Source organism: Perca flavescens, chromosome 23, assembly GCF_004354835.1.
Source record: "Perca flavescens isolate YP-PL-M2 chromosome 23, PFLA_1.0, whole genome shotgun sequence".
Lineage (NCBI taxonomy): Eukaryota > Metazoa > Chordata > Actinopteri > Perciformes > Percidae > Perca > Perca flavescens.
This window is the reverse complement of record NC_041353.1, coordinates 24411219-24438364: the sequence shown is the minus strand read 5'-3', so window position 1 is coordinate 24438364 and position 27146 is coordinate 24411219. Positions and strand designations below refer to the sequence as shown.

The window sequence follows — 27146 nt, the reverse complement described above, 5'->3', positions numbered from 1 at the left end:
TCTGGTGATATTTTATATTGTTCTTGTAGTCATCAAACCCCATGAAATAACCCAACCCAACAATGGATTGATCCTACAAACAAGTACGTGATATATCTTCTTCCTCTGTGCCATAGAGCTCCGCTGTTGTCCAAAAACTATTAAAACACACCAGTGAGCCACACTGTTGCCCTGAGTGACATGTTCCTTCATTACGTGTACCACGAATACTCACCAGAGCACCAAATGTGAATTAATTTCCTTTAGTTTGAGTCATGTTTGATAAAACTACAGTGACAAGCTGTTATAAGAAATTACAGAGCTTTAAAAAAAATAAAAATTACTTTAATTATATATTTGCAAGCTGTTTTTAAAGATGGATATCTTTGGTAGGAAATGGGCTTGGAGCTGAGAGCCAGAGTATGTACTATCAGTAAGGATGGAGAGCCTAACACATTGTTGGTTTGGGTCTTTTCATGAACTCACTAAGAAATATATAAACTATATGCTGGCTTACAGCAAGCTTTACGTTAGTCAGTAGTGAAACCAATGGCTGCCTGATAATGCAATAAACCTGAACCGAATAGTATGTTCTAGAAATGTGTACACTGTAATGTCAAGTAATTGGGATTTACAGCATAGTTCATGAAATAAAACACAATTAAGCACTGGTCGTAATTGAATTAAAAAGGATCTTTGGGGGTAATAATACTGCATCCTGAACCAAAGCCTCGCCTTCTCACACGAAGCGTGGCTTTGGTAATCAAACGTCTCTTCAGTTTTCATCACTCGACTCTCACTTCCTCCTTCCCTGGTCACGTGTCCAACCCCAGAGCCAATGGGCTTCAAGTGGAAGGGATGGGGGAAGTTTTAGAGGAGAATGCCGAGTGGTCCCTCCGGGGGCTAAAGGTCGATGCCTTTGACCAGCGAGGCCTCCAGTGTGATGGGGAAGTCATGGATCGTCTCCAGGACTGCGATGAGGGCGCTGACAGTGGAGCGGTGTCGGAGCAGGGCCGTGTCCTCGTACATCCGCGAGATCAGCGGGCACTCCACCAGCAGGGGGAGCCACTGGGGCAGCAGGCGGTCCCTGCACGACAAACAGTAAGAGGACATGTCTACATCGGTGGCAGGAGTACCAGGCTATCGAAACATTCAGACCGTTAGTAGAACTTAGTGAATACAGCATCTCATAACTAGACTAGCTAAGGAAAATCTCAAATAGAGATTTGTCATCATAAAGGTTTGTTACATCATATACAGGGAATATACAGTTGAGCCTATCTTTCAGTTTTGGAGCAACAAGTACGAGACAGAAGGGAATTCTTTAAAACGTTACCCTAGAACATGCCTGTCTGAAAAGAGAAAGAATTTTTGCACATTCAGTGCGGTAAAATCATGGAACGAGCTTCCAGAAGAAGTTGTGTGTTCCCCTTCAATTCATTCTTTTAAGTACAGGTTGGATGCATTTTGCCTGTCAAAAGGTGTAATGTATAATTATAAAGCTTGTCAGTAATTTATGTAACTTCTTTATGAATTGTTAGAACATTTCAGTTATGAAATGAATGTGTTTTATGAAAACACGTTAAAATGTGAATATATATGTTTTGTGTTGCTTGAGTCTGGAATAGAGGATTTTATATCCTGTACCAGAATTATTTTCAATAAATTTCAATAAATTAGAGTCTGTCTGTTCCTGGGCTACAGGCCTCTGGCAAGCAACAAATGGTGAGGCTCTCAGACGGTTTTCTGCCATGAAATGTACAGAAAAGCCCTGGAAACTTTAGTTTCTCAGACAGCTTATTACCATAAGACGTGAACATTATTATTCTCAGCCAGAGTTAAAAACAGTTTGTGTTTGTTTTTTGTTTTTTTAAATCATAAGGGATTTCGGTCTGTGCTGTTGTCTCTGATGAGTTTCAGGGCTTTGGCTGGATCTGAAACCTGACTGGAACACTACATAAACACTGTGCATTATAGCATAAATCATGATAGTTAGAAAATTACTCTTACAATTGTATCTGGTTAGACATACAATTGATGTCTAAATAGAATGTATGTTAATAAAACACGTGTATCTTTGTCATATCCCGTATTAGGTATTTCTGTTCATTAAATGTGTAAATATTGTAAATAAATGGCCAGAAGTGGTCATGAATCGTTTGTGTGAGTACACCTTTTAGTATCAGAGTTGCTGAAGTTCCCAACAGCTAGAAGGGTGACGTGAACTACATTTCCTGAAAGATATTATAGTATATACTGTATATATATCCAACCCATGCTTATTGTGAATAGTACAGAATTCTAAATCAGACATGTCCAAGTGTTGGCTTCCAACTGACCTGGCTCCGAGGCAGACCAGCAGCTGGAACTTCCCGTCCTTGCCGATGTTCCTGGGGGTGGAGTTGATGGAGTTGACGTAGTGGCAGAGTGATTGACAGGTCATCCCCAGGGGCTCCGCAGTCTCCTGAAGGTCTCCCATCTGGTCTGCTGACTCCATGTAGGCAACAGCCTTCTCTGCAGAGGGAGGGGAGGAGATACACAAAAACCACTCAGCTCGCGGCATATACTACAGTTACCGAACACAACTTTCTACAAACGTTCGTTTTGTCCTAAAATAACCAATACTCTTCAGCAATACTTCAGTGATGCAACGCCTTCCCTTTTTACATACATCTTGTCTGAAAACTAAAGCAGACATGCACCAGTGGCCAAATAACAACAACAAACATGTAAAAGATGGAGCTCAATAAGCATGAACCAAACAAGTGAAACTAAATCTCAGAATTTCTGACAAAATGAACACATTACTTCCCCATTAATCACCTAAAATGGGCCAAATTAAAATACTTCCTCTCATCAGCAGCAGATGGCACTGACACTGCACACTTACCCACAAAGTCCCACACAAACACAGTCTTCTGGAAGAGCCGGGCGGACTTGAAGCCATGATGGAAGAACTGTTCGAGAGCTGCCACCAAACTGTTCTCTCCACACAGCAGGACAGTCAGGCTGCCTCTCTGCGTCCAGACAACCAGGAGACCAAGCATCAATACATGGAACACAGAGAACACAGAGACCACCCAGTTCAAAGATGGGATTTAAATCCCCGGAACAGCCACACAGGGGATTTCAGTTAGACCTCTGCTCAGGTTGAAGGTGGGTCAGAGCACCGATGGGGTATTTATTAGATCACGAATCCTTTCTACCAATACGAATGACAAAACTGTCATTTGTCCCGCCCTGACAGATGCAACAAAGCTAACAGGCTCAGGAAAATGTCAATCAATCAGTCTACACATCCCCACAAGGAAGAACCCACTGGGAAGAGGTCTCAAAACGCCTGTGTGGTTTTCGGGGCCTTTTGAATAATGCTGTGTTGTGAAGTTGTGAATCGAACATTAACATATCACAAAGTTGATATGGTGAACTTGTGAGCAAACAGTTGCTTATTCACACATCCAGCAGTTACAGGTCAACATTAGCATTCATTTGGAGTCGGATTGTGTCCACCTGATGAATAAAGTCCAATATTCTGCTGCTAAATGTTCACCAGCTAGTCTCCAACTGTGTCTGTCTGCTGCTGAGTAGGTCGTGTACAGGGCTTTTAGAGCTTTTTCCTCTGTTAACGGCTGCCTGCTGCGACAGAAAACAAACTATGAGAGCAGTTGGAGAGAACTGGCTTCACTGTTGCTGATTTCCATAGCTCTGCGGAGGGAATGCATCACTCTCCACTCTGACAGAGGGCACTTAAAGCGCGGCCTGAACTATCTGTACATCTGTTTCCTCTGCTGTGGCAGTAGGACTGCCATTAGACCAGCACTTAACTGACTCAAACATTATGAACACAGTCAGTGGATAGAGACAGAGAGAGTTTAGTGATGGGAAGGGTTCAGAGAAAGTACAGCTTAGAACATGAGCTCATTCATTATCAGCAGAGGAATTCAGACACTGCTGAGAATGAGATCAGTCACTGACCTCTTTCTCTGGCTTGTGGAAGTGTTTGATGATGTTGTTCACAGACTCCCCAATGGCCTCTTGGATTTGGGCTGAAGTCGGTTCTGGAATCCAGAAAACAGCTGCATTGATATACATATATGCACAGAGAAGATCATCCAACATTATGAGCGTCACCTAGGACACTGAGATCAGGTCCTTTGTATTTATGCCTTAAAGGAAAATTCCGGCGCAAAATGAACCTATATGTGTACCGAGTGGACTGTTCTCTGGGATCGGTTTTCATGCTAATCGAATGATAACATTATAAACAATATGCAATGAGAAGTAAGTGTACAGTTTATTAAAAAGATAATTTAGAAAGACACTAGCGTTCATGTTTACATGCAGGCGCCAACTTGGGAAAACAGTCATGACCAGTCGACATGCTTGAGCTATGCTACTGGTTACTGGTTGCACGTTTGGCGTTCGACTGGTCATGACTGTTATCCAAGATGGCGCCCGCATGTAAACATGAACGCTACTGTCTTTATAATCTATCTTTTTAATAAACTGGAAAAATTATAGACCACTCCAGTGTTGAATTTTTATCAATAAATAAACTTATATGCCTTACAAGGTGCCACCTGCGCATCAGATAAACATTCATGCACATTCACACACCAATAGGCGCAGCATTGGGAGAAAATTGGGGTTCAGTATCTTGCAGACTGCGGGGGCCAGGCATATTAACTAGTATTAGGGCATTTTCACACCTACCTCATTTGGCCCGGACTTTGATGTAATTTTGATCCGAACCAAAATTACAGGTGTGAAACCCCCCCTGGACCACGGTCCGGATCACAAGACCAAATTTTGGTCTGATAAAAAGAGGTGGTGTCGGTCTAGACCAAACTGAACCATGGTCTGGTTCGTTTATAGCGTGAAAGCATTTTTTTGGATGGTTCGGCCCAAATACAAGAACGCCCTCAGTGTTAATTAACTTTTTTTTATTATGACGTATTTTACTTTGAGCCATTTAAATCCTAATTTATTCCTAATTAAATCCTAATTAAAATGGCTTTTTAAAATGTACTCTGTAAAAGTCTCTGGTGGCACACTCTGGACTCCATATTGTTGGTATAAACAAGAGTCATGCTTTATCTTCCAGGTCCGTATCATTTACTAATAATCTACCAAGAAGTTTCCTGAAAATAACTACACAGACAAAAGTTATTTTCTTAAAACAATGGCTCCAATACAAAAATACAGAAAATATCATTTAACAGGTAATTCATCTTTCTTCGTTGTCTTGTTGGGGTGTTGGACAGGACAATCTACAGCCCTCATCTCTACATAAACTCTACTATTAAAAATCAGAGTGGGTCTATTACTAGAATGCACTTCCCCCGCCCTGACAGATACTCACTGTATCCTCTTCCAGACAGTGACGTGATGCTGATGCGTCTGGTCTGGGATGGCGAGCGCTGCAGCGGGGGTGTACGGCAATCCTCCTCTCCGCTGGGCACCACCAGCTCACCAATCAGGACCCTCTCCAAGCTGCCGTCGTCCACGCCCTTACCGAGCCACCGGCCACATGGGAACCTGGGGATGGAGACGGCAAAGTGCTGAGGGGTTCAGATGGATCGTTTTTTGTATTACTGGTTGATATTTGTTCCTCTTTTCTCCCCCCCTCCCCCTTCTGTTATCAAACAGAAACTCCATCAACAAACAGAGTTTGCTCGGTTGCTTGAAAGCTCTGCAAAAAGCTTTTTTGGAAACCAGAAAAAAAGGACTTCTGGAATGCCACTCACCTGTAGGTGTGTCCTGTGATCTCATTGCGCACCATCACACAGTCCACCAGCCATTTAGCCAGGAGGCCAGCGTTATCATGACCCAGCTGCACCGTGGTCAGCTTCCCCAGGTTCTGACACTAAACACAGCCAAGAGACAAATCTAGTTCATATTGAATGAATATCATCTTGCAATATCAAATCCTAATTGATATACTTCATCATTGTAAAATCACCTACTGTACAGCACTATTTGAGAACCGTTGCTGCTGCAGTGCCTACTTCCAGACTGATTACATTTCACTGGGTTTTATTAAGTTGAAGTGAATAGATGTTTGAGTTAGTTCAATATAATTGTGTTATTTATACAGTTTCTACATGTATCTTTAACTTATTTCCCTGCTGCATTCATGGACTCCATGGAAATGAGAAGTAGTCGAATTAAACCCTTAATCCTTTTTAATGGGGCTACTGCTAATGCACTGGGCTTCCACACTTAGTTTCCAAAGAACTTTTGTCACAAACTTGACTTAGTTTACAGGTCTCTATTTAACCCAATTCTCTTAAGAGTTTTAAGCAGTGCTAGTCATTACAGTACAGCCTCGAAATATAATACAGAGCAGCGTTTAGATTCAAGATTCACTGTAGCTGAATTAAAGGTGGTGTTCAATTGAAAAGAAAAAAAAAAAAAACTTTCTAGCAAGATAAAAGACCAACTATGACCCAATCCAAACTAAACATGACAACAATGCTTGTAGGGGAAACAGGCTACGGACAACTGGAACACAAGCATTTCAAAGAGACAGACCGAGATAATGGGAGATGGATGAAAAAGGACTAGGGGCTTCCTCTAACCTTGAACAAGGCGGAGATGTGTGTGTGAGGCCTGAAAGCAGACTGGGGGAGATGGAAACACTTGTTAAGACACAGAGGATGGACAATCAAAATGGTGGTTTGGTGATCTCAGAAGTAAAACAAGGACATCGTCCGACATGCAAACAGAATGAAAAGATCACTCGGACAGACATGCAGAGTGAGGAGGAGAGCAGGAAGTCTGGAGCCCCGTTGGGACTCCGTAAACACTACCTGGGCTGGTCAGCTCAATATTCTGTAAATAGCCTAGTTCAGCAGTCTAATTAATGTACAAGGACAGAATATAGCGTATATGTTGATGAATGCAATTAAAAATGATAACAGCGCCTGTCTGTCCATAGCTCATTAGCTCTTTAAAGACATGCAAACAACCCAGAGCGTTTTATCCTTCTATTACAGAATGTATGTGTGGTGTAGTGTAGATTTTGTGATTCTTGTGCCGGTTCGGGCCTGGCCCCAGTGGCCAGGGTCGATTAAGGATCAATTCAAGTCGTCTCAGACTGTACCTTTAACCTTTGTGTTTGTTTAATGGTAAGTCAGAAATAACTTAAAGGAGTCCTCTAGTTCAAGTCAATCCTCTTTAGTGAATCCGAATGCCCGGCCTCACATTACCCTCTCTCTTTATCCTTCTTCAGATTCCTCCTTCTGCAACGATGTATGTGCCGTTATCAGCACACCTGGTCCAGGCCTCCGGTTCCCACCGCGATTCGCGCAGATCCATCGCGCAGATCCATCACTAGACCATTGTTCTCTCATTGTTGTATCTGGCCAGTTAATTTTGATACTGTGTTAATGAATTTACTGGGCGCTTCTCTGATCCAGCTGCACCCCCCACAAGTCTTATCACTATCACTCCCAGGCCTTTAGACACAGAGAAAATAAGGTCAGTGTGGCTTGAGACTCTCTTCACTAATTTTCTATCAAATATATTCTTCAGTAGCCAGACCTTACTCCACAGGAGATACGTCTGGCAATGCGAGACTGTCTCGTAATAAATGGGAATGACCCTTTTATGAACGTAAACAAGTAGTGATGGTAGACGGCGGTGATGACAGGGGAGGTAAACGGAGAGTGTAACTGAAGAACATGCTCAGCAGCACCCATCTGCACTCAGAGTGACAAAAGGTCACACTACTCACATCAAAGGTCATCTCCAGGACATTCTTGGGGATCTGCATGATGCCCGAGTCTCCCAGCTCTCCTGACACACACACCCAGGGGTTGGAGGTGGTCATGGCGTTGCTCAGCTTCTTGATGGGAATAATGACGACTCGATACGGGATCACTGCAGGGGGCAAACACCACGTCAGCACCAGAACAGAGAAATAAACACTAACATGCTAATCAGACTCAAAGTGGGTTATCTAACTGGGCCACTTTAATTATGAAATCGCAACAGAATAACAGATCAGAGTATCAGGGGCTGCAGACGTGCACAGTCTGCATGTGCAGTGTGTGTTCATTAATCTGAATGAGAGGCATAGCTGGTCTGTGAGTTGAATAATATATTGTGGTATAAAAGCTGCATTTCTTGTGCATGCATTGTGTTGGACGGTGCAACACCGGCAGCACCGCTGCTAGTTAGCTTAGCGTAATGAATGGAATCCTATGTTGCCGGTTAGCATGTTGTGAGTAAAAGTGAGCCAACAAAATACAAAAAAACAACCTAATTACTTGCACTGAGACAAAAAATGCATCAGCCCACCTATCTACATTCAGGGTAGACCGTGATAAGCCCTATTTCAACAAACGGTGGTGTATTCCTTTAACTACAAAAAAAATATCTGCCCTTTTAAACCGTAAGTAATCAATCTTGATAAATCCCACGTGTACTTAACGACCATGCTCGTTCACGATTAGGCTATTTGCATTCAGAAACGCCTCCAAAAAAAATCAACTACTGACAACTCTTAAGAGGTAAAAACAGGAGGCTATACATCAAAGAAGGGTTTAACAACGGGATCGAGAGCGGCTGTGACGAGGCGAGTAGCGGGGTGATCCTAGTAGTAGTAGTAACTCACAGCGGGAGTTTGTAGGCTGGGAATTCGACCACATCTGTGAGAGCGATGTTCCCTTCTCAGATTGTGTGTACTTATTTAACGTCTTTATCATCTCACAACCTGTTGGATTTATTTATCTTCCAACCTGCTGAGGGGCTTCTGTCCCTTTCTGACAGTCCCAGCTGATGCCCTGAAGCAGACTTTTCAGTCACTTTAAATATATGCAGAGCTGGTCAGCCTGTGACTTGTGTTGACGACGTTTGCTGTGAATCAGAGCGAAGCTTGGGATTTAACGGTGAAGCTCAACTATGACTGAATAGAGGTCAGGGGGCACGTGCGGGACTCACTGATGGTGGTGAAGACGCTGGTGAAGCAGAAGTAGTCGACGGCGTTGAGAGACAGCAGGTGGAAGAGGAACTGCTCCTTTTCCTCCTCACAGCGCAGGAAGGCGTAGCGCTTGTACAGCTTCCTGTAGACACAGCATAGCACAGCCAGGTCAGATCAGGTCAGGCTCAAAGACAGCACAATATTACTTATATATCATATCACCATCCGCTGTCTTTATAGGTTAGAACTCGTTGTCATGTGTTTGGATACATTTTCATGTTGGGTCAGGTGCTGGTAATGGATAGCCTTGTATTATTATTATTATTATTATTATTATTATTATTATTCAAATAAACCAGAAAGGAAGCGGGCAATGTGTCTTTTCTTTATTTTCTTTATTTATTAATGTTTTTTTTTTTTTAAATGTATCTAATTGCATTAAGAACATATTGTAATAGAAAAATAATATGGTTGATATGCTCTGCAGTGTCCTGCTATGCCATGAACTACTACAACAACTGCTATTTCTAGTCACTGTTCAATTATCTTTATTGTGACTATTATTGCAACAGTTCATCAACCCCCCAACCGGCACCGTCAGACACCGCCTACCAAGAGCCTGGGTCTGTCCCAGGTTTTTCCTCACCACTGTCACACTAAATGCTTGCTCTTGGGGGAATTACTGGAATTGTTGGGTCTTTGTAAATTATAGTGTGGTCTAGACCTACTCTATCTGTAAAGTGTCTCAAGATAACTCTTGTTATGATACTATAAATAAATGAAAATTGAATTGAATTATGTAAAACTGCAAATACCTTTCAAGATGTTCTTTATTGAGATTACGATGGAGGACAGTGGTGTTCAACCATTAACCTGGCAGTAGATTTCAAACTAAATCTAATTTGTCATCATCTTTTCCACCCTTATTTGAAATTAAAGCTTTTGAACTGGAAAACTAAATTTCATTTATACAGTGGTGTGAAAAAGTGTTTGCCCCCTTCCTCATTTCCTGTTCCTTTGCATGTGTGTCACACTTAAGTGTTTCGGAACATCAAACCAATTTAAACAAAAAGTCAAGGACAACACAAGTTGCAATTTGTAAATGAAGGTGTTTATTATTAAAGGAGAAAAAAAAATCCAAACCATCATTTGAAAAAAGTGATTGCCCCCCTTGTTAAAACATACTATAACTGTGGTTGTCCACACCTGAGTTCAATTTCTCTAGCCACACCCAGGCCTGATTATTGCCACACCTGTTCACAATCAAGGCATCACTTAAATAGGAGCTGCTTGACACAGTAAGGTCCACCAGAAGATCCATAAAAGCTACACATCATGCCGAGACCCAAAGAAATTCAGGAACAATTTAATTGAGATCTATCAGTCTGGAAAGGGTTATAAAGCCATTTCCAAAGCTTTGGGAATCAGCGAACCACAGTGAGAGCCATTATCCACAAATGGCGAAGACATGGAACAGTGGTGAACCTTCCCAGGAGTGCCCAAAATTACCCCAAAGCGACGACCATCCAAGAGGTCACAAAAGACCCCACTGGAACTGCAGGCCTCACTTGCCTCAGTTAAGGTCAGCGTTCATGCCTCCACCATCAGGAAAAGACTGGGCAAAAATGGCCTGCATGGCAGAGTTCCAAGGAGAAAACCACTGCTGAGCAAAAAAGAACATCAAATCGTCTCAATTTCTCCAGAACACATCTTGATGATCCCCAAGACTTTTGGGACAACATTCTGTGGACCGATGAGACAAAAGTGGAACTCTTTGGAAGGTGTGTGTCCAAGTATAGTGAGAAGGAACACTGCATTTCATAAAAAAAGAACATTATACCAACTGTAAAATATGGTGGTGGCAGTGTGATGGTCTGGGGTTTATGAATTCTGCTGTCTACCAAACCATCTGTTCTGTACTCAAGCTGAAACGAACTTGGGTTCTGCAGCAGGACAATGATCCTAAACACACCAGCAAGTCCACCACCGAATGGCTGAAGAAAACAAAATGAAGACTTTGGAGTGGCCTAGCCAAAGTCCTGACCTGAATCCTATTGAGATGTTGTGGTATGCCCTTAAAAAGGCCGTTCATGCTCGAAACCCTCTAATGTAACTGAATTAGGACAATTTGCAAAGATGAGTGGGCCAAAATTCCTCCAGGACGCTGTAAAAGCCTCATTGCACGTTATCAAACGCTTGGTTGCAGTTGTTGCTGCTAAGGGTGGCCCAACCAGTTATTAGGTTTAGGGGGCAATCACTTTTTCACACAGGGCCATGATGGTTTGGATTTTATTCTCCTTTAATGATAAACACCTTCATTTACAAATTGCATTTTGTGTTTACTTGTGTTGTCCTTGACTATTGTTTAAATTGGTTTGATGTTCCGAAACACTTAAGTGTGACAAACATGCAAAGGAACAGGAAATGAGGAAGGGGGCAAACACTTTTTCACACCACTGTAAATGCTATAACATTTCTGTAATAATTTTGAGTGCATGCTAAGCATCTAATGAGAAAGGTGCCCTGTAAATAACATGCATTATTTAGATTTTCTCCTGTCATGAGGCAGAGCGGGTACAGTCCCAGCCCGAATGGGGACCATCTCTTCCACTGGTTGAGAAACAATCCTGGATGCATCCTGCTGAAAAGTTGAATCAACTCAAGTGCATACACAACAACATGACCGGACAAACAAAGTAGTAGACAACATACAAGTGCAGCATAAAGCAGTTTAAGACCTGAGACAGATGAAGATGAGTGTGCTTAAAAATGTCTATAAATAATTGATAAGTAAGTAATAAGACCAGGGCCAAATTGTGTTCCCAGTCTGACCCTGTTTGTTTCAGTGCACACACAGACACACCGTCACCTGTACTATCATCTGCCACATAGGGGCAGCAATGAGCACATTCCAGCTTGGCGAACCACATTAAGGAAGGGAGGAAGACACACTGGAAAGCTTACTTGGGCAGCCACACAAAAGGTAAGGTTTATGCTTCATCTGGAGTATTTCCAAACTGTATTTTTCACTTTCACAAGAGAAAAGACTTCAAAAGATGAAGACAAATTAGTTGGTTTGGCAAATACACGTCTGGTCCGATAAAGAGCAGCTATTATCCACGAGATGGAAGAGAACAACTAGCACCTACAGAAGATATGCAACTATCAAGTCCATAAGCTTTAAAAATATCTATGTCTTCACACCTTTGATAGAATATTCATTTTGTTTGGGTTTTCACATTGGTGCGATTGGTTTACAATAACTTATCTTTTGGAACATGCAATGATCCTAGTATGCATCAATCTCACCTATCAAAAGCACAAAGCAAGTGTGTGTGTGTGTGTGTGTGTGTGTGTGTGTGTGTGTGGTCAATCATGTGTGCTCACTTGGTTAAGGCTTGTCGAGACAGCAGCTGTTTGAGGTGTTGAGAGAGCAGCTTCTTCTCGAGGGACAGACGGATCCAGGCCCTCGCTCGTCCCACATCGGTCTTTATCTCGGACATACTCTGGATGTGCCTGAGGAGACAGACAATGAAGGGACAGAAGACAGATAAAAAACAGGCACACCCTCATCACTCGGATGTTCAGAGATTCTCGGGAGTTGAGTGAACTACTGTAATTTAGCTTCCGTTAACCTGCCTCTTCTGCTTAGACTTCAGTTAGTGTGTGTCTATGAGCTGTCTGTCCTCGTCTCCGTGTCACTGTAGTAAAGAGAAGGATTGCTGGTCCAGGTCCTTACCAGCTCATTTACACTTTGCTCAAAGCTCTTTCATTTACTACACGCAATATTTACTATGTTATGTACTTAAGTACTGCATCTCCTGTCTACTGTATATGGAAAACGTCTTTCATAACTTCCTGGATGAGGAATTCCTCATGTGTTGCAAGCTTCCTCTTCTTGTTTTTTTTTTTTCCCTTTTTTCACTCTTAAAAGGGTTTTGTGTGAATTTCTTCTAACTTGAATCTGGGGTCGAAGGCAAATTCTGATGATTTTGGGCTATATGAACAAACTCTATTAGACGGGATTCCTTCATTTCCCACAACACCTAGGGAAGCAGGGTTTTCTACGATATATCAAGGAACCCCAGAAACAGTGGAAGTCTATTCAGTGTTTTTCGGCATATGGCGTGTTTCCGCTGTGTGGTAGGGCTCTGCTCGACTCAACTTATTTTCTTGGTACCAGCACTGTTCTCTTTTAGTTTTCCATTGCAGACAGTACTACCTCAGTGAAGGTGGGATTCTCAATTGATCGCGTATTGAGCGTATTGGCTATTTAAAAATGGCAGGTTTGTGCCAGGTACTATCCACAACATTAGCTAAAACCAAAAAAGAGCGAGTGGTGTTGAGTGGAGCCGGCAAATCTTCACATTTGTTTTGATTGACACATTACTTATCATGGAATGCAAATACATTTTCTGTAATGTACTAAATGGTCAGTGCAAAAATGCAGCTTTAGAAAGAAGAGCTTGTTCTCTGATTCTGAGGTGTCAGAAAGTGTTTGTAGCGTTGCAGCTAGGGTTGGGTACCGAAACCCGGTTCCACTATGGTACCGGTTCCTATGCAAAAGGTAGTATTCGGACCGGATTAGAACGCAAATTTCGGTTCCGACTGAAATATTTTCCCTCCGTCGTTCCGGACAGCGGCAGACTCTTTTTTTCTTTCTCCCTTTTCTGCCGAGTGGCGCACGTGCCCGCACTATTCTTGGACATGCACTCTACAATCCCTGCTGATAGACGGCTTTTTGTACACGCTCCAAAACCGATGTAAAAATATCACACTTTCTCTGTAGTCTACGTCGAATCGTTTTAAAAGTACCGGTTCGGCATCGGAATCGTAAAAATCCAAACGGTACCCAACCCTAGTTGCAGCATGGGAAATAAATACTACAGTGCATACAATCCCTTTGATTAGTTGTTTATGTAATTAAATAATGAGATACCTCATATCCTGTATGAGAGACACACGTAGAGTCGGCATCGCTAAGAAACCGTCAGACTTCCTCCTCTCAGGAACTTGTGACACTGTTGAGATTAAATACAGGATATGATGGCTTTGTTACAATCAGAAATGTGTGTTAGACAATGCAGTACAGACTGTGTGTGTGTGTGTGTGTGTGTGTGTGTGTGTGTGTGTGTGTGTGTGTGTGTGTTACCTGGCGACTCTGCCTGCTGCTGCTCCAGCTTCTCCTCTCGGGCCTGGTAGTGCAGCAGGTGGGACCACAGGGCCGACTTTCCCTGAAAAGTGACAAGTGTGTGTCAGAGGACCAAAATCACATCACACACACACAGACACACACAGACACACACAGACAGCTTAATGCATTCACTGATGAAGGGAAAGATTATACACACATAAGTGGATTTATCAGGCAATAACCTCTTACCCTCAATATCCAATATGGTCATACAAACCTGATTAATCGCAATGGTGGGTGCGTGCCATCCGATTGCTTTTATAAATCTGTTTAGGAAATGTGTGTGTGTGTGTGTGTTTGCTGACCTGTTTGACCTGCAGCCCATGGCTCCAGATCCTCTCCAGCAGGTCACACAGGCTGGCGATCAGAGTGTTCTCCTCCAGTCCAGTGATGTTGGGCTCACCGTGGCCCAGCTCCACCGCCTCCCGGCCCATCTTCTCCACCAGCATACGCTTTGTCTGAACACACAACACACACAGTTGAAGAACGCCAGTGTACTCGGAGAGAGACTAGAGAATGTTTGATCTGGGAGTGGGCTTTGTCTGATGTCAATGCTTGTTTGAAGTGACTGGCCTCATTCGGGTGTGCTATAATTAATGATTACATATTTTTGTTTCTAAGATGGGAAGTCTTCATCTGATGTTCCTAAAACTTGAAGGAAAGCCATTTTATGACATCTAATGGTGATGCAACATGAGTGATGAGCTTTGTCTCTCACTGCATGCATTGTCCATGAGAGATGATACCACGCCGAGCATGTGTGTGTGAATGACTGTACTAATGAGTCGCAGGTCGTCTCTAGGTAGAGGGACACACTGCGCTCCCATCTTTCACCTTCATGCGACACTCCTTGAGTAGCCCCTCCACAAACTTCCAGTTGGTCTGGGCGATGACGGCGGGAGACAGATCAGACAGTTTGGGCTGTCGAAGGTTCTTCCCAAGGCTGCGAGCCTCCTGCATGTATTTCTGAAGATCAGAACAGAAGCAATTTGTGAGCTCTGGAGAACATGCCCTCTAATTACAACACAGCAATCAAGAGAAATGCTTGATCTGTTGGATGGTTTTTAATGCATTCACGCTAAAAGGTCGAGGCATTAAACCACACACACACACACACACACACACACACACACACACACACACACACCTGCTGCGAATTAACTATTTGTCAAAAACACTCTCTTCTGACTACACAGATTATTTATTTATTTATTTTTAAATCAGCTGTTGCAATTTCTTTTTTTAAAGTGACAAGCTATGAAAATCAACACTTCAAATGATGTACATCACATGTGTCAAACTCAATGTCTGAAAAAGCCACAAAAAAGTCGGAACCAAACAAATAAACGGTCTGGCCCTTGGTGTGATTCTCGTTTTCCAGTGTGGCCCTTAGTGAAAATGAGTTTGATGCCCCTGATGTACATGTCTGTGCGTTAAGAGAAAAGGGTGTGACACAGGAGAGGAGTGTTTTGGGGAGTGTTGAGAGGTGAGCTGGGTTTCCACTGAAGCCGTAACGGAAGTAAGTATTTCCACAATGTTTTATATCTCAGACTGCGTCCTTGAAAGAAGAACTTTCCATCTGCTCTGCTCTGGTTATTGTTTGGCTTTCAGCTCAGAAAATGTCTAAGGGCCTTTTCACACGGTGACATTTTAGGCTGAAATCAGTCCATTTCACTGCATGGAGGTGAAGTAAACGTGCACTGTAGTGCTTTTAGGAAGAGTTAGGGCCCACGCCCACGTCACGTTTAAATAGCAAATGCACCTGCGCCCGTCTGTGCGCCCATGAGCGTGCTGGTCTTACAGGGAGGTGTGTTCAGGTGCATTCTGGGCGTATTGCTAAATTAGTAAAATGTGCATGCACACTATGCTTGTTACACACACAAGGACGCGCAGCAGCACACAAACATGCAGAAGGTTAAAAATAAGTTTCAATCCTTATAATGTTTCTAAATCAAACCCCACTTTTGATACTCTCTTTAGGTTTAGCATTTTACCATTCGGATGTACATACAGTAATGATCTCTTTATATACAGCAGTACTAGTTTGTATTGGCGGTGGTGGAGTTTGCCATTACCGCGGTGGATCCAGATTGCCTACCTAAGCACTAGGGTTTGACAGAAAACGATTGCATGCATGCAATCCAAGACCTCAAGCAGTGATATCAGCCTCAATGTTTACGGTTCACTCTCTTCACACCATATCAGAGCTGGATTATCCAGTTAATGCAAACAGAACATCCCACTGCCTCAGTGAGAGTATACGGTATGGGGTGGAGGTAGGGGGTGGAGGGGTCTGAAAGCACAAGTCCACAACACAGGCAGCTCCTCCACATACCAGACAGGACGCAGAGGCAGATTTTTTAGGCGGTTTGATAGGCGGAGGGGACGCTTTGTCCCACTCCCAAAACGCCATGGAGTTCTGCAGGACCAGACAGCCCTCCACCTGCTGAGGAGGAGGACGACGAGGAGGAAGAGGGGTTCCCCCGACCGACGGGCACAGAGGACACACGAGCAGACAGAAGGGGACGGAAACAAAAGAGAAGAATGGAATAGAAAACAGAAGGCAGCATGCACATGAAGTCTCCAAAATGAACAAAGAAAGCTCAAACGGAAACAATAAAGCCATGCTTTTAAACTACATGACGTTAGAGAAGAGAGGAGGGGGAGAGGGCATTCAGAGGGCAGGTTATGGCTCGGGCTGTGAAGAGATTTTTCTACCTCTTTCAGGTCGTTATCGAGGGCCAGATGCTCCGTTTGTTGTCTGTGACGGTCCTTCCTTCGTTGAGCTGTCGCCGTCCTATGAGACCACCTGCAGTTCCGACAATACTAGTTCAAAACATATTTGAAAGCCCTTTTCAAATAGAAATTACTAAACACATTGCCATTCACAGAAACGTCTGTGAGCGACCCATCTGTTTGACAAATAGTTCAACATTGAAGCATATATTAAGTTTTTTCTTTTCTAAGAGACATACGAGAAGATTATAATCAAACTCATGTCTGTATGGAAGGGTACACAGCTGGAGTCAGGACGTGGTTAGCATAGCTTAGCATACAGACTGGTGGCAGGGCGAACAAGTGAAAAGTAAGCAGACCAGAGGCTTAAGGGCTGGCCATAAACCGCATCCCTGGTTTCCAACTGGGGACCTTTACAGGAATTACTAGAATTGTTGGGTCTTTGTAAATTATAGAGTGTGGTCTAGACCTACTCCATCTGTAAAGTGTCTCGAGATAACTCTTGTTATGATTTGATACTATAAATAAAATTGAACCTTTTGCTGCATGCCATTCCCTATCTCTTTCTCTCTTTTCTCTCCTGTCATCTCTCTGCTGTCAACTGTCCAATAAAGGTTAGACCTTTCACAAATTAGCGTACAGTATAGTTTCTAAAACTATTCTTTTATGTGTAATAAAAAAAAAAAAAAGGTTTTCTTTTCTTTAGTCACTATCCTCCCTGTTTTTTTGTGTAACTGTTTTTCTGCAGACAGACAGCCACATGGACAGATAGACAGAGACAGAATAATCAAATACATATAAAGTGAGGATTTTCAGTCAATGCCCTAAGCGTGACCCATGAAGCCCAGCCAGCCTGTAACGTGTTGGTGTTAAGTGCTGACTTCAGCTGCTGGTTTCATGGGTGGATTGCAGCCAAGGTGGAAGTCGACTCACTTGTTATTGGTCGGCCCGGCGTTGAGCACGTCAGCCTGCAGTTTGGGGAAGAATCCCTGCGCGTATTTGCCCTGACCGATCTTCATGTCCAGCAGGTGGGGGTGGATGGCGGTGTGGTCGATCTTCATCAGTCGCTGCTCAATGGCCTGAGCTGTGGTGGGGGGGGGCAGGGGGGGGGGGGGAAGAGATAGAATCCACTCAGATTTTTGTTTGACTTGAATAAGATCATAATCAGAGTAAGCACAACCGAATGTACCCTTGTGGGGGAGTCAAGTCATAGTCACAGTACTGAAGGGAATTTGACACTGATGCACTGTATCCACCTTAATCTAAATATCTTGGGTTTTCACAACATTTAGGGACTCATGCAGTGGTCCAGCTGCTTGATGACACGTGTCACTGTCACTTTCATTTACAGCTGAGTATTGAAAGAAAACTTTGATATTGGGAAATAATATATTGAGGGCATCTTTATGTATTAGAGTGGAATGCCACTGATTTTGACTTCAGGATCAGTTTACGGACACGTGATGAAAAGTACTATAAACCTGTGAAAACAGTTGTATAATGTCTTCTGTGGATCTCGGGGTATGGTAGTTCTTAGTTTTGTCCATCTTTTCTATCAGTTGACGATATGATGAAATGGTATAACATTGTACTTACCAAAGTAATTACTGAGATCAGAGGACATAGCAACATCACTAAACCTTTCACGTTAAAATTAATAACGAAAACTGTTCCCAGATCTCAGCAACTACAAGTACAAGGTATGACATCCAAAATTACACACACGCGCACACACACACTTCTCCGACAGCTGCTCATTTGCCAAGAAAAAAAACCTTGCAGGACTTCAAAACAGTTTGTTTCATATTATAAATCACTAATGAAATATGCTGTCCTCTCAACTCCCCCTCTGTCTCTCTCTCTCTCTCACACTTATTCATTATCAGTTAGCCTGAATCTTCCCTTTGTCTCCTTTTCCTGCTTTATCTTCCTCAAACACAGCAAACACACTACATTATCGTCTGTGTGTCTGCGTTCTGTTGCCCTGCTGAAGCATCAAACTTGTTTCGTTTCCTGCTGGACTCCTCAGACAGGCGCTGCAGTATTAATCTCAGTTGTGGAGTGAGTGGTGAGCGGTGAGCACCGGAGCGAGTCGCCACAGGGGAAGGCAGGCGGAGGGGAAGGCTGCCTTTTGTTTGGGTAATTGGCTCCCGGCATGCACCATCGCCCCCAAATGACCTCACCAAATGCAATCAAAGCTTTACATCGCTCGGCCCATTAGCACTGAAACAGTGTGGGTTACAAGAAGACAGCATACATGCACGCACGTACGCACCAAAAGAAAAAAAACAACTCTGGGTGAAATGATCATTCTTATAGAGGAGGATAATAATCGGAGCTATAAAATGCTGCAAAACTGAGACTGTTGAGCCAAACTGAAAGTTCATACGATACAATCACTCTGCTCCGTCATATATAGCTACAGTGACAGCTGTGCTTTGCATTATTATATCTGCCTGATATATCAGATATATCATTACATTATTATTGTAAAGTGGTTTCAGTATGAATTCATAACATTCCTTAATGTCATATTCTGAGCTGTTCATTAGGGTTAATGGTATGTTAACCCCTGCTAGTTAACCACTGTAATGTGTCAGGTGGACAGCTATTACTTGCAGAAATACACAGTAGTAGTATAAATACTTTAACATTTTGACAAATATATTTGCTAGGGAATGCTTGCTTTCTTTCCAAAATGAGATGGAAAATCTCAACAACCTCATGTCGGTAGGTTAAAGTTGGGCTAATCGATATTTTCCTTCTTACCTATAGATCATTTACACCACCTCTGTAGTTCCCCTCAGTACTATGAAGGGTTTTAGCATCTTTTAGTTCATGTTTTTTGGTTTTATGGCGTCTCACAACTCTCATCAACCTCGTTGTCACTACCCGATGTGAGTCGAGTGCAGATGTGAGTTGCGCATGCTCAGATTTAAATGGATTTAAAAACGCCAAGGGATCCGGATCTGGCTGCATTGTGAAATCCATAAAGTAATAAACTTTTCTCATTACAAACAATAACAGAAGATGGAAATAATTTCAGAATCGTTTTAGCCATCTATGACTGTTTGATTGCTAACGTTAGCTCAAAACGCCATTCAAGTGACAGCCTTTGTTGTGTTTGATTGCTAACTTGTAGTCAGCAGTGAACTGATTGTTTGATTGCTAACGTTAGCTTAACATTCCATTCAAGTGCTGGTGAACATAGTGGAGCATTTGGCGACTAAAAAGCCAAATATATACTTATCAGGAGTTAGTAGAGACCCAAAACCAGAGCTAAAAATATTGTGAACATTGCACCTATAGTATGTTTGGCCGACAGCAAGAAACACGGCTCCAAATGAATGCTAACGTTGCTCCGTGCTTGATGTTTGCTAACACCTTAGCCGTAACATAGTTTAAGGGGATTATACCATCCATCTTCGTCCGCTTATCCGGTGTCGGGTCGCGGGGGGAGCAGCTCCAGCAGGGGACCCCAAACTTCCCTTTCCCGAGCAACATTAACCAGCTCCGACTGGGGGATCCCGAGGCGTTCCCAGGCCAGGTTGGAGATATAATCCCTCCACCTAGTCCTGGGTCTTCCCCGAGGCCTCCTCCCAGCTGGACGTGCCTGGAACACCTCCCTAGGGAGGCGCCCAGGGGGCATCCTTACCAGATGCCCGAACCACCTCAACTGGCTCCTTTCGACGTGAAGGAGCAGCGGCTCTACTCCGAGCTCCTCACGGATGACTGAGCTTCTCACCCTATCTCTAAGGGAGACGCCAGCCACCCTCCTGAGGAAACCCATTTCGGCCGCTTGTACCCTGGATTATACAATATTGTCATTAGAGCTTGTTTCACTGTTCCCAAATGGCCAAAAATCTGTTAATGCAACAGCTTTACATGTGTTGGTAGGCATATGGTTTTACCTTTGGACAGAGCCAGGCTAGCTGTTTCCTGTAGCTTCCAGGCTTTAAGCTTAGCAAGGAGATGTGGTTCACAAATAGCAGTATTCATGCAGTTAGAATGAGTGAGAAATATTTGGTTTGGCTAATCAACCACAATATTTAGTCTACTTAGTCATTTCTGACATCACTGCTAAAACCTTAAGTTTATTTTTTGTTCAACATTAAATCTTCCCAGCGTACATTAGGTCAGATATATATTTTCCATATTCCCTTTTCCCTCTCTAAACAGTTCATATATTAGCTATTGCTTGTTTTCTCAATCGGTTTAGTTAGCTACACCTGGCAGTTAGTGCTTGTAAATATATAGTAACAATTCACTCACAACTAATTTCTACATAATGACACATGTTGCACGGTGCTACCTATTTTAATTAAGCAATGCATGAATCTCCACTTAGTAAACACTTGTGTCATGACTTTGAACTGACGAACAGCTTGTGCAACCTGCTCCAGCTCTGTTCTGACAGTGATATCATTCATCTGATCCCACTCGCATGTTCTTACAAAACCACACACACCTTCCCCTGTGATCCTTCAATTTTAAATACACAAGTCAACCTATAATCCTGCTCTTTTCCAGTTTTATAAACATCGGTAACCCACAAACAGACACAGGCGGCCTCATGGATTCCCTGTTGGTCTCCACCAGTCTGAGTCAGTCCTGAGTCTGACCTCCTACCTCACACTGCAGATTCAGCACCAATTAAAGGCTTAACGAAGGGAAACCCAAGCAGCACTAATTGAGAGAGAAAAAAAAAAGCCTGAACAAACACTCTTGCATTAAGACGGTGTCAGAGGGTATGTGGTTGTGCTTATGTAAGAGAGAGAGTGATGGAGTGTATGCTGTGTTGGGATGTAGAGAAATGAGAAGTGTGGTTTTCTGGTCATTGGGGAGGGCTGAGCTGCTTCCAGACGATAGATGACAGACAAAGAGGGGAAGGAGAACTGGAGAAGAGGGCAGAGAGGTGGATTCGGCGTTTATGTGGGTTTTTCAAGTGCATGGCACAGTGCAATCCTGACCTCGGCTAATGGACGACTGGTAGGCTTTGAAGGACGGACAGGCATGTACAGCATGCTGGTCAATAAGCTCCTTTTTTCTGCTGCCAATTCAAAACACTACCAGTCTGATTCTCTCTCCCAGTGGATAGGTCTCTCCAACCACTTTTATTCCAATCTTAATTGTTTCGAGTTTAACTGTGTGGAATAAACCTCACTCGAACACGGTTGAGCAGTCACACCTCTTCCTGCTGAGCTTACCAGACTCCTTGAGGATGGAGCACCTCTGGTAGCTGGAGGATCGGTGGCTGGGCGCGCGGACGTTGTAGAGGCGGGCCTTGTCGATGCGCGTGTCGAAGACGCGGAGCAGCGGCTCCTTCTCCTCCCACTGGGACATGATCTTGTTGTCGATGAAGGTGGCAAACATCTGTGTCTCGATGAAGTGGGAGAGGAAGGGCAGGTAGGGCTCTGGCTGGTCCGACAGGAACGAGGCCTGGAGCAGGCATGAGCACGGAGATACAGAAATATATATTTACTGTCAATTTACAAATATTAGCCAGGAGGTGTGGCCTGTTCAGGCAAACTAAAGACAAAAAGGACCTGCCACTGATCCAATCATTGTGATCACCTGTTTGCTGCTTTATAGACAGATATACAGTTAGTCTTATTTTCTTTTCTCTTTTTACAAGTAAATCATCTTCAAATTGAACCGGCAGATATGCTACTGTCATTAAAATCGTATTATAATCATCATGTAAGCCTTAATCTTCTATTCTGTGTTATGTTCCTGTTATTGCAGGATATTTGAAATACCAAACATTGCTAACATTTATAAAATATACTACTGCAAAAGGTCCACAGCCTGTCCCAAATAAAAGCCTTGTACCAATATTCATTTATTCATAGCTGTGCAGGAGATGGCATTTCACAATGGAAACCTACTGCATGTAGTTTGTAAACACTGTCATTTACGATCCCTACAATGCTCTGAATGCAGGTCACGATTAATCACACAGGCACATAACATTTCTACCTGAATTTCCTTTCCAGTGTTAGACATAAACTACATTTTACACTCAGAATAATTCAGATGACCATATGGCAGTTCTCTCTTTACACTCTGTCATGGGCACAGTGTGTCTTAGAAAGAAGCCTCTCTTTGCACTAAGAAGAGCAAATCCTGGACCTGAAAGAAGTCATTTTTTTCTATTTTCTGTGCTTGATTTCGTCACCTTGTCAAAGTTGTGCATCTGCTCCCTGTTGGTGAGCCAGGACTCCAGGTCCGGGGCACTCTGGATGACAAAGGCTTCGTAGTCGGCAAACATGGTGGTAAAGCGGCTGGCGAACACCTCCCTCAGCTGGACGTTCAGCTTGGCGTTCCTAAGCTCCTCCTCTTCAGCTGCCGTCCGGCCTCCTTGCCCCTCTGTGCTCTGAGTTTTGACTCCGGCCCTCAGGGCGTCCACGCGGGCCACCGTCACCCCGGTGCGTTTGGTCAGCGCTTGCAGTCTTTCCAGGGTGGGGTTTCCCTGCAGCAGCTCCAGCACAGCCAGCTCCTCCACCGCGAGGTTTCCGTTGCGCCCGTCGTCCTCCAGCTGCCGGAGAGCCACAGTCTTACGCTCCCTGCCAGGGGTGGACGGGGTGCTGCCGGGAGCGCTGCTGGGACTGGTGCGGGTCCGTGGTGGGGCCCCGGTGTTGGCAGAAAGGCCAAAGCTCAGCAGCACCTCGCTGAGCTCCTGGATTAACTCGGTCTTATTGGGGAACTGTGGAAAGTCCTCCGGAAGCTCGATGTAGTGGTTGTCAATGTCTACAAAACACAGGTTGGCCTGGGGACAGGGAAATACATTAATATTACAACAGTACAGCTCAGGATTGGACAATGCTACAGATAAAGTGATATTACTGACATTTTTGGTACCAAAAATAAATAAATCAAATACTCTGTCACAGACAGAAGATGTGTAAGTGTAGAAGAAACAGGCGTAGGGTGAGCCCAGGGAGCTGGGACAGGTATTATCAGGAGGCATATGAGGGACAGATTGGATTTAGGAGGTTTGATGGGGGCTGGGAGATGTAGAGAATGTAGGTCAGCGAGTGATTGATAATCCCGCATTGTCAGAGATCAACCTAAATTTGACATAATGGAGTTAGCATGACACCCTCATATTGGATTAAATTAAGATTTGATCATTCTCAAAACCACAGAAATAGGAAATCACTGAGGTACACATGCCAGACAACACAGATATACATTCTGGAAAATGCCACCACGCATATCGCGAACCTTTTTATCTCTAGAAAGGTTGCCTAGGTTTGGATCTGAGCCCACTAGACTTGTTCATGTACAAGAAGAGAAAAGAGATAGAAAAGAGATGTCACATAGTGTTTAAAAAGAAAGAACAGGGTTGAAGAACAGGGTTCAGAAAGGCAATCCTTGTCTGGCATTTATTCCCCACTTACATAGTTTGCTTTTTTATTATAATGTCCTCTCTGCTTTGCTTTAAGCCATTCTTTCATCATCAGCCCATTTCTAGGTCACAGCCACTTCAAAGGATCATTCAGAAACACATGGAGATTCACCAGTGTAAGCAGGCAGGGGGAACCCGTATGGGGGAGGAGGAGGGGAGGCGAGGCAGACGGGCTCGTGGGTGCTCCGCGGCAGCATCCTGTGCTGGCTGGGATAATTAGCATGCATACAGAATGCGCCGGATTAACATGCACTGGGAGCCGGGGATGTAAGCAAAGCCGGAAGCCAGCGAGCCTGGATGTTTCCGCTTTGTTAGGGCCTTGGAACAGAGAGCTGTAATTATGAACAGGAGCCTGGTAGTCTGTGTGTGTGTGTGTGTGTGTGTGTGTGTGTGTGTGGGGGGGTGCTGTTGTTCAGTGTTGGCCTTGGACATTGTATTGTCAGCAGTCAGCTTGTGCATGCTAACACTTACTGTCCTTGCTTTCCTATACCTTCCACTGTAGTTTTTACCTTACTTGAGCCTAAATGACCACAAAAAAACCCACAGCCATTAAATCTAAGTCCCAAGTCCAGAGTCCTAATGTTGCCATTCATACTTTGCTGATGACTTGAAGCCCAGCGAAAGCAAAGGCTGACAACCCCACTTTAACACTTATTAACCCGAGGGCATGGAGGTGACTATCCATAGGTTGGCCATGTACCTCCTGAGGAAGCTCCAGTTTGGAGCGGTCTGTGCCCTCTTTTGACTGCAGGCCCATCAGGTAGGGAACAGGAGCATCCAGGAAGTGAAGGAGAGAGGCCGGCAGGATGGGAACGTAGACATGCTGCCACTGGAAGGGAAACAGCAGGGTGGTGATGCCCTCGGCCACTGTCATCAATCGCTGGTAGTCTGAGAGAAGGAGAAAGAACAGTATGGGCGCGTTTTTTTTTATGATAGAATTTAAAGAAAAAGACAATGATTCATATTCAGGTTATTACACAAAAGTATTGTAAAATTGTTCATGAAAGTAAGTTTTTTCTTCTTCAATGAATGCTTCAAACATGTAAGGATGAGTTTATTGCACAATACAGACTCTTGAAGTGAGTAGAGGCGAGGGAATGGGGGAGAAAGAGTAAGAGGTTTATGAAATACATATATATTGAGAGTATTGAAGTGCGAGAGGCTTTAATCAAGTCAAATCATTCTGTTGGATTCTTTTCAATCATGTTCTCACGCGTGTGTGTGTGTGTGTGTGTGTGTGTGTGTGTGTGTGTGTAGTATTGCCTCTGTTCCCTAAAACAGATTAAGGTCAGTGGTTGCAGGCTGGCTCTAGTATTGAATTCAGCAGCAGTTTCATCAGACGTTATTGTGATGGCCAGAGTGAAAAGCCTGCAATCAAAGAATAAAACATCAGGGAGTCCTACCCCCTCCCCCTTTCTCATTTCATTTCATTCCGTCTAGTTCAGTCAGTGCCCGTCAGTCTGCATGTGCACATATGGAATCTGTGCACTTTCATTGAAAACGCATTAAGCTCACCAGTGCCTTAACCACTGACCACACTGATTTATATTCAACGGGAGAACCCAGACGACAAACAGCTGCTTTGCTTGTACACTTCCTGAAAAGAGTACGTGAGTATATGTCTTTTAAACAGACACGTAAAAATGCAGCTCTCTGATGATCAGCTCTAATAAATAAAAGCAGGGTAACCACACACACACTAATGATTACCACATCAGGCATGGTGACAGGCAAACAGGCATGTTGTGACAGGAAAATAGAAAGTGTGTGCGTGTATGTAAGTGTGTGAAATTTAACCACATCGCTTTGTTTTTTTGTTACCATAACCAAATTCCAAGATACTTTCCCACAGTATTCACATTTACGCAACTTGGACTTTTTGTGCACCATGTTCTTTAGCAACTGTAGCAACAACTCTTTTATGTTGGGTTGGTAAATCTAATCTAATGACATAAGTAATCTCACCTTTGACCGTCTGTAAACGCTCACTGCACACTCTCCTTTATCTAACTGTATTCATTCAAAAGATTCAACCACTACGTCACATAAGAGCTGCGCTAAATGGCAGGGGCCATTTGACATTAAAGGGTCTACCCTCTTTTCTGTTTTAGTCAAGCTAGTGGTGTGGCTCTGTGGATGGCAAGGTCTGCTGGTTGGTTTGGACTGAACTATCTCAACAACTATTGGATGGGATGCCATGACATTTTGTACATATATTCATGTTAACCAAAGGACGCCCCTGTCTCCGTTTGTATACTACCAATGTGCAAATAGCTGCTTGGATTACATTTAATTTTTTTATCAACACATCTGCCGAAAATATCAGCAAAGTGGTCCAATTCTCATCATGAACATTCAATGACAACATATTCCATCTGCTTGGGGCAGATTAAAGCATGATTCACGTTTTTAGCCATGCTAGCGGTGGCTATTCATCTGTCTCCAATCCTGAAATGTCTCAGTGACTCTTTAGCAACAACGTTCACATTCCCCTCAGGATGAATTGTATTCATTTAAGTAATCTCAAATTTTCATTCATTCTATAATTATGACAACATACCTGCAAAACTAATGACGTTCCCATCAGCTAACTTTTCATTTCATCTGAACCACAAAACGTTACACACATACAACACAAAGAAGATTCTCCATTCAGAACTATTCCACATCTCTTTGTGTGTATGTATGTGTGTGTGTGTGTGTGTGTGTGTGTGTGTGTGTGTGTGTGCTTATTTAACTATATTCGTGGGGTCCAAAAACCGTGAGTCTAGTATACTTGTGGGATCCCAACAGCTTTGTGGGGCCAAAATGCTGGACCCCACAAGTTTAAAGGGCTGTTTGAGGGTTAAGACTTGGTTTTAGGATTAGGGTTAGAATTAGGTTATGGTTAGGGTGAGGGG

General features: G+C 43.4%; 1 protein-coding gene across 3 annotated transcripts in view; it reads right to left on the bottom strand.

Annotated features, from left to right (window-relative positions):
• Window positions 1-226: 226 nt before the first annotated feature.
• Window positions 227-27146, bottom strand: part of dennd5b (DENN/MADD domain containing 5B) — a 90097-nt gene continuing 63177 nt past the window's right edge. For all 3 annotated transcript variants that reach the window (XM_028570519.1, XM_028570518.1, XM_028570520.1), the window contains 18 exons: window positions 24947-25134; window positions 23014-23604; window positions 22043-22274; window positions 17769-17919; window positions 16818-16908; window positions 14934-15065; window positions 14405-14557; window positions 14058-14139; window positions 13845-13926; window positions 12293-12421; window positions 8926-9047; window positions 7718-7863; window positions 5727-5845; window positions 5342-5517; window positions 3955-4037; window positions 2870-2996; window positions 2319-2493; window positions 227-1066 (listed from right to left, as the gene is read on the bottom strand). In XM_028570519.1, the coding sequence (XP_028426320.1) occupies window positions 883-1066; window positions 2319-2493; window positions 2870-2996; window positions 3955-4037; window positions 5342-5517; window positions 5727-5845; window positions 7718-7863; window positions 8926-9047; window positions 12293-12421; window positions 13845-13926; window positions 14058-14139; window positions 14405-14557; window positions 14934-15065; window positions 16818-16908; window positions 17769-17919; window positions 22043-22274; window positions 23014-23604; window positions 24947-25134 (2963 nt within the window). In that variant the 3' untranslated portion in view covers window positions 227-882. The remainder of the gene's footprint in view (window positions 1067-2318; window positions 2494-2869; window positions 2997-3954; window positions 4038-5341; window positions 5518-5726; window positions 5846-7717; window positions 7864-8925; window positions 9048-12292; window positions 12422-13844; window positions 13927-14057; window positions 14140-14404; window positions 14558-14933; window positions 15066-16817; window positions 16909-17768; window positions 17920-22042; window positions 22275-23013; window positions 23605-24946; window positions 25135-27146) is intronic.